This window comes from Etheostoma cragini, chromosome 4 (genome assembly GCF_013103735.1).
Source record: "Etheostoma cragini isolate CJK2018 chromosome 4, CSU_Ecrag_1.0, whole genome shotgun sequence".
Classification (NCBI taxonomy): Eukaryota; Metazoa; Chordata; class Actinopteri; order Perciformes; family Percidae; genus Etheostoma; species Etheostoma cragini.
In genome coordinates, this window is record NC_048410.1 from 13,909,954 (window position 1) to 13,923,143 (window position 13,190).

At 38.2% G+C, this 13,190-nt stretch overlaps 1 protein-coding gene across 8 annotated transcripts in view; it reads left to right on the forward strand.

Moving 5' to 3' along the window:
• scn8ab (sodium channel, voltage gated, type VIII, alpha subunit b) overlaps nucleotides 1-13,190 on the forward strand; it is a 53,886-nt gene that overhangs the window by 11,285 nt on the left and 29,411 nt on the right. For 5 of the 8 annotated variants that reach the window (XM_034870688.1, XM_034870689.1, XM_034870691.1 and 2 more), the window contains 5 exons: nucleotides 6,864-6,982; nucleotides 7,260-7,349; nucleotides 7,440-7,568; nucleotides 9,532-9,623; nucleotides 12,873-13,094. In XM_034870688.1, the coding sequence (XP_034726579.1) occupies nucleotides 6,864-6,982; nucleotides 7,260-7,349; nucleotides 7,440-7,568; nucleotides 9,532-9,623; nucleotides 12,873-13,094 (652 nt within the window). Of the gene's footprint in view, nucleotides 1-6,863; nucleotides 6,983-7,259; nucleotides 7,350-7,439; nucleotides 7,569-9,163; nucleotides 9,256-9,531; nucleotides 9,624-12,872; nucleotides 13,095-13,190 lie in introns of all 8 variants that reach the window. The other 3 variants (XM_034870690.1, XM_034870692.1, XM_034870695.1) reach the window with 1 other exon arrangement.

The window sequence follows — 13,190 nt, forward strand, 5'->3', positions numbered from 1 at the left end:
TTGTTCCCCCCATCCTGTACATATTCAAATATATTTGTCTTTTTACTTTATTCGTATTATTATTTCATGTATATGTATGTATGTATATGTTTCCTAGTATTTCATTTATATTTATATTTTGTGCTTTGTGACTGATTTTGCTGCTGTAACACAGGAATTTCCCATTTTTCTTGGGATCAATAAACCTCTATCTATCTATCTATCTATCTAATCAGACAGATAAGAAGTAAAACCAGAGACAAGACAGAGACCAGACTTCAAAATAAAACAGGAAACCGGACGTTCTGACAGACACTCACAGGGGAACACAAGACAGGAACAGCGACACAAGACACAAACACAAAGAGACAAGACAGGATCAAAAAACCAAAGGAGGAGGAAAAGAAAGTAAACCCCCAAGCCACAACAGTGACAATACATACATTTCACACACAAGACGTATGTAATGCTGACAACCTGCTGATGCACATTCAACCTGAGCTGAACCCGTTCATATAAGTCAGCCGTCACTCTGTGAGTAGAGAATCCAGTCTGAGGTGTGAAACGTCAAAAATTCATGGCAAATAGTTATTGGCAAAAGTTCTTTATGACAGGGTTGCATTTCAAAACAAGAGATAGCTTATCTACAAAATTAACGTTATTTCAAAAACAGAGTTATGTGTCATTAGAAACAATAGTCATTGGAATTTGACTGCATTTTCTTAATGTTTAATTAATAAATTCCTGACCTGGTAAGATAGTTGCGCACAGCCAGAGCCAAATCCTATTTCCTGGCTTTAGAGCAGCTCCACTGGTGCAGCCATGGCTATGGTGCCTTGCTAGAGGGCACATTTCTAGAAGTTTTCAAAAGGAAGGAATGGAGTAGTTAGCAATCTATCCCTGTTTATGTCTACGCAGTATAGACAGGGCGTACACATACATGCCACTTGCCGTGTTTTCCTAAGAAGAATGTGTTATCGCGAGAAGAAAGCTATGGTTGGGTTTAGGAAAAGAAGAACGGGGTTGGCTTTAGCAGATAGATAGATAGATAGATAGATACTTTAGATATTTATTGTTTCACAGTCAGTCACACAGCACAAAATATACATGAAGTACTAGGATACAATATACATGAAATAATACGATACAATATATATGCATACAATATACATGAAATAATAATAGGATACACAACAAATATTTAAAAAAAATACAAAATATACAACTGCTTAACTGGTAATGATAAAGATGTAGATAAAGCTCTTCTGCAAGTTGCACATCGTGTAGATGGGATGTCTAAGAGTCTTATTTAGCATCCAGTGATGAGGTGTTAAAAAGTTTTATTAAATGTGGTAGGAAAGATTTCTTGTAGCGGTCCGTGCTACAACAAAGCTGTCGTAGCCTCTTAGAGAAGCTGCTCCTCTGTTGGACCAGTGTGGGGTGGAGAGGTTGGTTCTTTTACTAGATGTACCTAGTAAAAGAAGAAAGGGACAGTTGGGTTTAGGAAATGAAAAACAGGCTTGGCTTCAGTAAAAGAAGAACTCGACGGCTGAGGAAAAGTCCCACGTGTGTCACACGTGGGACGCAAACCCCACCTTCCTGGGTGGAAGTCCTGTGTTTAACCCATCCAAAACGCCGACCACCTTCCCTATGTAGTTTTTCACCCTTTCATATTACTTACTACGTTGTAAATTAACACGCAATTGGAAGGTAATGTTAGTCAATGGAGCCCAAACTTCGTTCATATACACGCAAAGAAACGTGTATGTGTCTTTATAATACGCCAATAATGGCATACGAATTGGCGTGTCATACAGACGCCATTTCATGAGCTCAGTCAGATCTCACAGTTTCTGACTTATCTTCATTCCGCTTAGATCTGCTGACCTCATCATAACCATCCGTTTGTTGTGTCAGCAAGTTCAATTGGAGTCCCAGGTTAAGACCTCCGATTTCCCCTTCATAGCAGTCAATTTCCTTATCCACTAATATATTTGTCCTTTATCATACCTGAGGAAGTGCCTCTAAGTTTTATTAACGGCAAGTGTCCATTCTTTCTCTGCTGTTCCTGTTCTCACCTTTTCAGGCTGCTTGTCTCCTCTACTTGACCGACATTTACCCTATCGCTCACCATTGCACTGTATGTCAATGATTGTGTGTGTGTGTGTGTGTGTGTGTGTGTGTGTTACCGTCAGTTGCAGGAAACCTGATCACAGCACTCATGCATCAAAAAGAGGAAGAGGGGGTAGTGGTGAGGAAGAGAAATGCAGCGTTGCAGTTCTTGTTTTCCCCTGTGATGGGGAGAGGACTGCCTGGGCTTTTCAAATGTCTGATAGGATTAGGCAATGTTAAAACTGCTGTGGCCATACAAGAAAAGCAGGATGGGATGGATGGAGGGTATTGTGGAGATTTCGATATAAATGAAAAAACAGTTGAGCAGTTCAAACAGCTATCAGGTTTGTTGTTATAACGGGAGTGTGCAGCAGACCAGTCATGTCAGTGCAGGCTTCTGCAGGGAAGCAGCTACTAGTGAGAGCACAAAGGCAGCTCATGGCTAAAGCAGCAGCAGCCTCTGAAACTCGGCATGTAGCACTGTACACACCATTACATTATGTTCCTGTCCCATCATCTCTGTCTTTGTGTGTGTCTCTGTCCATTACTCTCCTTTTCCCTCTCTCTTCCGCTGCCTCCTCTCTTCTTCTTTCAGGGTGTAGTAAATTAGAGGGAGGGCCAGGCTTTAGTGCTCTGTCTGAGTCCACAGTCTCTGATGACACAGCATCCTCCTGTACTGGGCTGAGTGTGGAAGTGATCGGGTGGGGGGAGGGGGTGTTAAGTGTGCTTCCACTGCTAGCCAGGTTGGTATAAAGACGGAGGGTGTGGTAAGGAAGGGAAAGTGGAGTTTTGCAGCACAGCATAGAAGTAAATAAGTGGGATGACGCATTTTTTATATGGTATAACATGCAGGGAAATTAGTTTACATTAACACATATTTTGAGACATTACTGGCTGAGTGTTCACTGCAGTGGGCTCAATCAGAAATATCTGAGTAATATTTCATGCTATAATGCTAATAGATATTAAAGTTCCCTATGAGTTCTCAGCTGTTTTATCACAAAGCATCAAAGTGTCATGATGAACAGTATGGAAGCTGACATACTGTATATATTTTTGCTTCTCTAAAAATTAAATTAAGATGGACTTTGTCAATGTCGGGTGCTCATTGCAGAATGGCTAAAATCCTATTACTATCAATTTTATGTTTTCTCTTTCCAGTCTTTAGAGTCTTGTGAGTGAATAAATGTTCTAACATAAATCATATTAGTAGTAATTTGCAGTATGTTACTGTTTATGAAAGTAATTTAGGGCTCCAACTAATGATTATTTCTTTTGATTATTATTTTTTTTTGCAATCAATTGATAAATTATTAAATATTTACATTTCTATTTGTATTAAATACCAGTAATTAATACAGTTTCTCTGAGACCCTGATTTGCAAATGGTATTAAACATGAAAAAAAATCAAATCCACAAAAGAAAAACAACAAATGTTTGACCCGTTTTTTTTATTGATTATCAACAGTTGGTGGTACCACATTTAATTAAATCATTATTTTAAATAATCATGAGTTTTTTGCCATCATTTAGGTCTACAGTCCAAATCTGCAGTCAAGTTTGTGACATAATAGACCAGTCTGTGTTAGTCTGGGGTCCTGGGATGATAAAGAGAAGTACAACACTCCCTCCTTGTGATTTAGTCTCTATTGTTTCCCTGCTTAGATCTCCCTCAGCTCTCTCTGTCTCCCCCTCCTCGTCAGTCTCATTCTCAGTTTCTCTCTCTGCTGCATGCCTACCCAGTCCTCCTCCTCCCTCTGTCTACCCATCCATCTCAGGTTTGGCTTTCTCCCTGCTGCAGCTTTCTGTTCTGCATCACTCCCCCTCCACCTCCTCATCTCTCTCCCTTTCTCTCTCTTTGGCTCTCTTTGCTGCTGTCCCATACCCCTGCACATCCCTCTCCATAGCACTGCTCCACTATTCCTCCTACACACACACAGACACACACCCACACACACACATGCACACACATACACGCACAAACGCACACACACACAGTCAGTCCTTGCAGCTGCATTCTGCCTCCTAATTTTTGCATATGTGCCGTTTTTAACACTCTGTGGAGAATTAAAAACATTTCACCAGCTTTGCAGCAAATAAGTATTTTTCCTTATCATGAATCTTGCTCTGCTGAGTGTATTTATGCATGTGTGGATGCCCAAGTACGGATGTGTGTACATTTAACTATGCAATTGTGTAGGCAGATCAGTGGTAAAGGAGTGTGTGTGTGTGTGTGTGTGTGTGTGTGTGTGTGTGTGTGTGTGTGTGCGCGTCCGTGCGTGCGTGCGTGCGTGCATGCGTGTGTAACATACATAGTGTTACATATACAGTGTTTAGTCCATGTATAGTGTAGGTCCTCAGTTTCCTAAGTGTACTACATGGTTGAAATGTGGATCTTATTCAATTGTGTTGCAACCTTTGAACCAATGAAGATGAATTCAGTGTCTCCACAGAGTTTATCTTGGAAATACATTAAACTGAGTGAAATGAGTGAGGGACTAGTTAATCCATGAATCATGGTTAGGAACTTCAACAATCAAGAATATATTAACCAACAGTATGATGTATGCATTCTGTGACATTGTTTTTGGTGGTTGGTCTACATGCACATACAGCTCATGATGCGTACACAGTGATTTTCTTTACAATACAAACAGCACAGTAAAGATCCTGCGCCTATTTCCAACATATTAAAGTTTTTCTTTATCACCAGTGATTCCCAGATAATACCCTGCCCACACAATTCATCTCTGATCGCATCGTTTCGCTCATATTCTTAAATCTAAATAGGTAAGATGTAAGTCTGTTGTTAGGTGATCACAGCAGAAGCCTCTTTGTAGTTGAGTTGTGATTTTGTTTTTATGAACATTTCTCAATTTCAATGACGACCTACATTGAAACTCAGACTCAATAAGGACTAAGCGGACGTTTTTTCTATAAGATACTTGTGATTTCAAACCTGAAGTTTTCAACAACAAAAAACTTCACAAATCCATTGGATTCATCCATGCCAGTATTCTTCACATTGATTAACATATGGGACATAGTTATGCATGCTGGGCATCTGTGTAGTGCTAATGAAATATTGCTCATTTTTCAACCTCCCCCTCCATCCACAGAATAGATTTGCTTGGTCAGCAAACCACTTGACCTCCAAGAGAAAAACTTACCCTTTGAACATGACTGTAAATCCTGTGTTCCTGTTAGTATTGTGTTGACTACATATAGCTAATTATTTTATTCATGTGACAGGAAACATTGTGAGAGGATATTTTAAGTAGTGCAGATGGTCTATAGACAAAAAAGAACAGGTGAGGGTAAGGGAGGGTAAGAGGAGTCTTCTGATGCAGAGAACACATTTTGTCTTTCCCCAGACTGCGGACGCTATTTTTAATTTAATTAGATTTCAGGGCACCACTTGTCTCAGGACACTTCTGGTCGCCTCCCTATTTCTTTCTAGTGTTTTCCGTGGTGTGAATCACAAGCAATGTATTTTGTAACTATGTATTTTGTTATGCTTGTGCCAAATGCATACTAAAGACTACTTGCTTCTATTATACATGTATGCTCTCCACCAGTGGGTTATCATCATATCATTATCATTTCATTTTGAGTGCAGTGATTGTGAACGTAAAGGTCAAGTAATATAGAGGTGACTTCATGATCTGCTGGGGTTAGATGCATGCACTCTGGTGGACAGTATTTTGACAAATTCATTATTTGTAAATTAAAGTATAGTAAATAAATTATAATTTGATATCTCCATTATTCTTCAGTAGTGGTTATTTACAGGAAGTGCTATGTCTGTATGTAACCTGTAAATACTGTCAGGCAACGTGTCAGTGGTATCATTAATACACATGAGGGGATGTGGTGAAGAAGGAAAACCAGTTTACACATTTGTAGGATTCTAGACCAAACCACACATTTGTAAATCATCCCAGTAGTCCATTTGTTTTTAAATAATGCAAATATTCGCTCAGACCCCAAAATTGGGCATACACATCCAAAAATAAACACATATTGCTCAAACACACATTGCTGCCTCACTCCATTGCACAGACCCACTTGGCCTAGTGCTGTTTATGGGTGGGGAGTGGTTCTTGAGAGCCTAGAGTCAGCAGTTCTGCCCCTGATCGATGACAGCATTTGCGGTTCTCTTCCAGTAAGAGCTTTAAAGTTGGGGCAAAGGGAGTCATTTGGCCACGAAAAGGGGAGAGCCTCCCATGCACCTGTCTGCTGCTCACAGTGCTACTGTCATGGTGAAAATGTTGCCAGGACAGATACGCAGTTAGATGCAACCCAAACAGAGGTGTTAACTCTACTCTCGGCTGACTGGCCACAGAGGGGGTGATGTCAGCAGAGTAAAAGACGTCCCTGTGTCCTTGTCCTACTGACTTCCCTTTTCTATTCTTTTATCTTTTTACTATACTGTTTTTATCCCCTGTGCTTTGTTTAGTGTAAGGCCATTACAACCTAAAGTCATTTGCACACTACTGTCTCACGGCTAGTAGGGCACTGCATTGTGAGAACCAGCCCTGTAGTTAGATTGAAAACCAATGCAGTGGTGCCCCCTGACTTAGACGTGAGCTCAGGATACACATCAACTACTCAGTCAAGCTACAGTCATAGCTTCCTTAAAAAAAGAAAAGAAAAACACATAGTAAAAAAGTTTTGCTGAGCATGTGTTGAATTGTGTCATTAATCATAAAATTACTGGAAATGTTCTAACTGTCTTGTTATCTCTTTCTGTGTCCCTCTCTCTCCACAGACATTTATAGTCCTCAACAAAGGAAAAACAATCTTCCGCTTCAGTGCCACGCCCTCCTTGTACATCATAAGCCCGTTTAATCTACTAAGGCGAATAGCTATTAAGATTTTGATACATGCATATCCTTTCAAATGATTCATTTCCATTGCTTTACAGTGAAAAAAAACCCAGATGTTTAAGTATTTTTTTTAACATGCTTGGTTTTTCTGAATATGTCAAAAGTTGTCTTTAAACAGAAATGAAAGCTAATGCAATGTAAGCTCTAAATCTCTGTTTTCTCCCTACTCTGCCATCTTCCTTAAGTTTACTTCATTGGTAAAGTTTGAATTTAGGCGCTCATGTATAGGGTGTTATGGGTAGTACTGTTAAAACTTTCCTTAACTTTTGTGTTCTCACGTTATTCAGCATGATCATCATGTGTACGATTTTGACCAACTGTATATTCATGACATTTAGTGACCCCCCAGAATGGTCCAAACAAGTAGAGTAAGTACACGTCCATACTTTTCCTCAGCAGTCATGTCCTTTTTTAATGTGCCTGCCACCATTTTACTCTCTTCTTTCTTTGTTTCCAAGGTATACCTTCACAGGTATCTATACGTTTGAATCACTCACAAAAATTGTTGCCAGAGGCTTCGCTATAGATGGGTTTACCTTTCTCAGAGACCCATGGAACTGGCTGGATTTCATGGTCATCTCAATGGCGTAAGTATTTGAACTCCTAAGAATTTAAATAATTGGAAGCTAAATATAACAATTGTCTAATGTAAAAAAGGAAAAAGCACTGCAATCAAAACACCAAAAACAGGATTTAAACATGACTAATAACAGTATTAGCATTTTAGCATGTGGATTGGAGAAAGTTGTAAAATATCATTTTTTTATACAACAAACTTAGTCACAAGATAATAGCAAGTCTATCCCAAATGGCAACTGAACTTTCTCTCCGCAGACAGTCCGGCTATTTTAACATGTTTTCAGAAATGTCTTTAGTCATTTAAAATGTTGTTGCAAACATTTCTAATTAACATTTTAGTAATAGTTTTTCAAAATGTACTTACATATTCCATTATTGTGTGTGCATCATAGACACTTTTAACAACAAACTTCTGTTTTGTTAAAATTAGCATGATAGTGGTTATCTAATATAATAATAATTCATTAATATATTTAACCCTGGTCCTACCAATATATTAAGCATGTAAGGACTACCAACTGGGGACGATAAGAATAAATGAATAAAAACAAATAAAACATATTTGCAAAATGTTAATTTATTAATTCTCAAAACCGTATCAGCTGTGTAATTTGTGTCATCCGAAGAAAATAAACATCAGATTATTATTATTATTATTTTTGTTATTATAATTATAATAATAATAATTATTATTATTAATATTGTGTTACTTTAAATTAGGACCCATGGCAAACATTTTATCTATCTATTCTATTTTATGTATTGACATTGCATGGGCTGCAATTCTGTGCTTTTCTGGCAATTCTGGTATATTTTTTTAAAAGCACTAATTAAAACCAAAACCAAAAATGATATAAAGCTTTTGAGAACAAGTTGATTGACAAATTCATGAACAATTGGAATAATAAAATAAAACATGTGAGATAAAAAGTATACTTCTGGGATCTGCCTTAACACATTTAACTATTGCAACAACAAACACACACTGTGATGTTGCAGCTCTTCTTAAAGCTTTACTCTAGAGTAGACCACCTTTATAAACGTCATACTTGTTACACCTAGTGTAACTGTATATATATATATCTATATATATATATATATAGATATATATATATACACACACACACACACAAACATATATATAACTGTTGTTATCCAATACTTACTCTGAGTTTGGGTCTTACCAAACTTATCAACCAAAATTATTACAGGGCCAGTATTTTGATTCACATCACCTCCACTGTGATCATGGATTTGTTTCTTTGCTGCTGTTTCCCGGCTTTTAAAGACTAGACTAACTTCTGCTTGTGTGATTGACAAGCAGTTGGCATGCTCTCCTGCTCGGTTATTAAGACTTGCAGTAGCTGAAAACTGTTCTTTAGACACTTCTGTGTGTTTTAAATAATTTGTGCTCAGATATAAGATGGATTTAGCTAAATATTGCAAAACAGCTTCTAACTACAATTGCCCACTGCACCTTCAATCAACATCAGCCTATCAAACCACATTGATAATGCTTACTAAAATATTGTGTAACAATCTATTGTTTTTTCCCCTCTGTTTGGGATGGCTGCTGAATAATTGTATCTGATCCACCTTGCAGGTATATAACAGAGTTTGTAAACCTAGGCAATGTGTCAGCTCTGCGTACGTTCAGGGTTCTGAGGGCTTTGAAAACAATTTCAGTTATCCCAGGTAAGACAGTCCAGGTGTTTGTTTGCGGGTGGGCGAGTCACGGGGTTGATGTTAGGTGTGGTTTTGTTTCAGTCCCTTTCCTCTTCTTCCTTCGTTCTCTTCCCACTGGTTGGACAGGCGTTCTCTCTCTCACCGTGGTGTCCCCTCCTGGTCTTCGATGGTGGTGCTGGTGTCGTGCTCTTGCGCGTACATGCGTGCGTGCGTGCGTGTGTGTTGTTATCGTGTGTGTTGTGTGTCATGGGGTTTTGTTCTGTGTGTCATCCTACCTTGTTACAGATATATAACAGAGTTTGTGGACCTTGGGAATGTCTCGGCGCTGAGAACGTTCAGGGTTCTCCGAGCATTGAAAACAATTTCTGTCATTCCAGGTGAGACTCCCATTTAAACACTAAGGCTGAGCTTACGTTATCTATTACCTATTACCTATTACCTATTACCTGTCTTTATTTCTATTACTTTATTTTTTAAAGAAGATGTTTTGGAATTCTTCATTTTTCTCACTTGTTTTACTCTTTTTACGTTTTTTTATCAAAAATGGTAGCAATACATTTTTGATAGGCTTAGCAGTCTACTGGCTTGTGGGCTCACATGTCCCATGTGGACAGCTGGGCTTATGCAGCACATCAGGATATACAACACCTATCTGTCTTGTATATTTCTACTTCAAGTTAAATAGAAATGATGGTCTAAATAAAGTGATAATATAGTGGAAGACTTAAGATATTGTTTCCAAGAAGTTGACTTTCAGGATGTCGTTATGAGGGGTTAGATGAACAAACCAATTTTGGGGCAAAACATGATCATGAGTAAATCTGTCATCTCTTTGAACATCTGGTTTGTTTTCAGTTTTATTTCATAAATTGATCCAAATTTTCACAACCTATGACATTGACTTCTTGTTTCTAAAGACTGTTTGATTCGCTAAGACTGCCAAGCCTAATTTGACAACACATCAGCGCTGCATGAAGCTTTGAGACACATGCTTTCACAAGTTTGGCTTTAAGGGGCTTTTCTTTTGGATTTAGTTATCTCTTAGTTAAAGAGTTATTTGAGTAAGGCTTCAGATTTTTTTCTTATTTCCTTTGATGATCTTTGTCCATCCTGGGAGTAAAAGGGGAACAAAAATACTAAATATCATAAATTAACTACATTCTATGTATATGTGTCAGATTCAATGGGATTTATTTCCAATAACACAAGTTTATATGTTTGCGTATACATGATATCCACTCAAAATGCTGGTAAAATAATGTGACACTGAAGTACTGTATTTCAGAAGATGCACATATACTGCACACACACACACACACACACACACACACACACACACACACACACACACACACACTCAGTAGAGTACAATAGGCTCAGCCTCCAGCATAACACTCAAGATTGGCCTTGGATGGCAATGGTTCTTTGGTTAAGGCAAGGTCCCCATCACGGTTTTCAGACAGGTGATGACACCGAGTCAATTCCTTCAGCCTTGGCGTTTAAATGACCTGCATGCCACCTCTCATTGCCCATCCCCCCCAGCCACCAACTCTTCCTCGCCTGTCCTTTCTTTCTCCTTTTCACTTCCTGCTTTGTTGACTGAGCCTGGTTCTGTGTGCCGTTTGTGGGGCTGCTGTGTTCAGTTGATTTGTTGGATGCAGTATAACAATTAACTGCAGCTAGTCAGGAATGTTCCCATAGCTGGACACAAGTAGTGAAGGAAAATATAAATAATACAATGTCTCCTCTCCAGATAAAGATCCTAAATCCAGTTGTAGTGCTGTCTGTTTTTCCTCAGTGGAAAATGCATCAGACAGCTTGTCTATAGAACACTTACTAGGGGTAGTTACCGGTAAAGTGTGAAAATGAAAATGTGTCCTTCTAATGGAAACATCCCATACAGCTGCAGTGTTTGTTGTGGTGTTATGTGTTTAATGAAGAAAAAAAAGAATATTACCTCTATATCTGAGATCTGTTACATAGCCTACTATATAATCATGTCTTTGATTTTATTGAATGTTTCTAGAGGTATTTCTTTTTGACAACCATAGCTAGGAATCTGCACTAAAAACATCAATCCACTGAAAGTTTAAATTAGAGAGAGAATGCAGAAGTAGTGACACAATATGCACATCTGCTCAGGTTTTAACAAGCTACCAGTTAGAGTTTGGATAACATTTCCTACCGAGTTTTAATAGAGAATCTATGCATACTAGTTTTCCCAAACAGGCTTCTTTTTACAGTAGATTTTTTTTAGAAATTAGGTTTTTATAGAATATAATGCCCAGATGTTTGTAGTTGGGACATAAGTGTTTTGTGTTTTTCAATGCCTCTGAAAACTTGGCAGATTTAAGCTGATTTTCTATAACATTAAATAGTCCTGACAAAATAAGTATAAATCCACATCCTTAGGTATAATTAATTAAGAGAGTTCAACAGTGGGGTTTAAGCTTCTCTGATTAACGGTGGCCCTGCAACATGGGTAAGCTACCCAACAACTATCATCAGATTCCGAGTGAAATGTTGGTATAACCTGATTGGTGCATAAAGAAAGTGCTGATAAGTATGTCACAAATAAGCAGTTCGGCCTACAATGATACTGAAAACTCAAGTGGTGCTTTTAAAGGAAGTAAATTAGAAAAACAGTGGAAAAGTGAGTGGAGTTCTTTAGGTTCTAAAAGCTACAAATAATCCACATATCCTATTTTACTCTTTTGACTTTATTTGTATTCACAGGGAGATTCTTGACTTTCTAATGACACAAACATATGGACACATGTCTTAAAATATATCACACTGCTTATTAAAACTTTAAAACTTGCTCATTTTTGTAATCAACTTATGGGAATACCTGTGTTATTACAGCACTATGCTTACATTATTTCTTTTTGGATATCAGAGAATTCCAATATCTATGCTAAATATCTTTCACATCCAAATATGGTTCCTAGCGTTCTTCTCTGAACTCACTGCTGTAGATTTGATGGTGTTGTTACTGTGCAGTAGTTTACACTATGTAGCAATTAACCAGTTTTGTAGCAATTAGCTTGTTAGACGTAATATGATTGACTTATTATTACATGTGTACACATGATTTAAGTCCTCGGATATCTTGACTGAGTTCAAAACAATTCTCAGGTAAAGCTACAAAATACAGAGCTAGGCCTACTTCTAACAGTTGAACAATAAACTTCTTATCCCTGTGGATACCCCAACCATTTTAATTTCTATAATTGTATTGATTTTTTTTTGTGTTACATCTCAGCATATGTCATTTTAGGCTGAACTACAGATTTCCATCTAGCAGGAATGACTGTAAGAACCATAAGCACCATTACAGGATTAGATATCAGTTACCTAGCTTAACTTTTTCCGTGCTTGACTTCAGTCAACTCTGAATTGCGGCTATAAAACCAAACTCAGTGTGCGCACTGTTGCAATGCCATAATTTGCAATTCTTTTTATTTGTGTCTACATGTGTTTGTGTGTGTGCCTGAGTGTGTGTGCATTTGAATTTGTATGCTGGTGTGTGAATGTGAGTTTGTCTGTTTTCATGTATATGCATTTGTGCGTTTGTGGCTGTGTGTGTGTGTGCGTGTGTTTGTTCATTGTGTATTAATTGACAGGCCTGAAGACCATTGTGGGTGCTCTGATCCAGTCGGTGAAGAAGCTGTCGGATGTGATGATCCTGACCGTCTTCTGTCTCAGTGTCTTTGCTCTAATTGGACTACAGCTCTTTATGGGGAACTTAAGGCAGAAGTGTGTAATCTGGCCAATCAACATGACTGAGCAATACCTGGCAAATGGCAGCAGGGGCTTTGACTGGAAGGAATACATCATGAATGACTGTGAGTGGTTACATTGACACTTGATTAAGTTGGGCATGATTACAGTACATTAATGGGACTTAACAAAAAGTGTGTGCATCCTGGTAACTTTCTTTT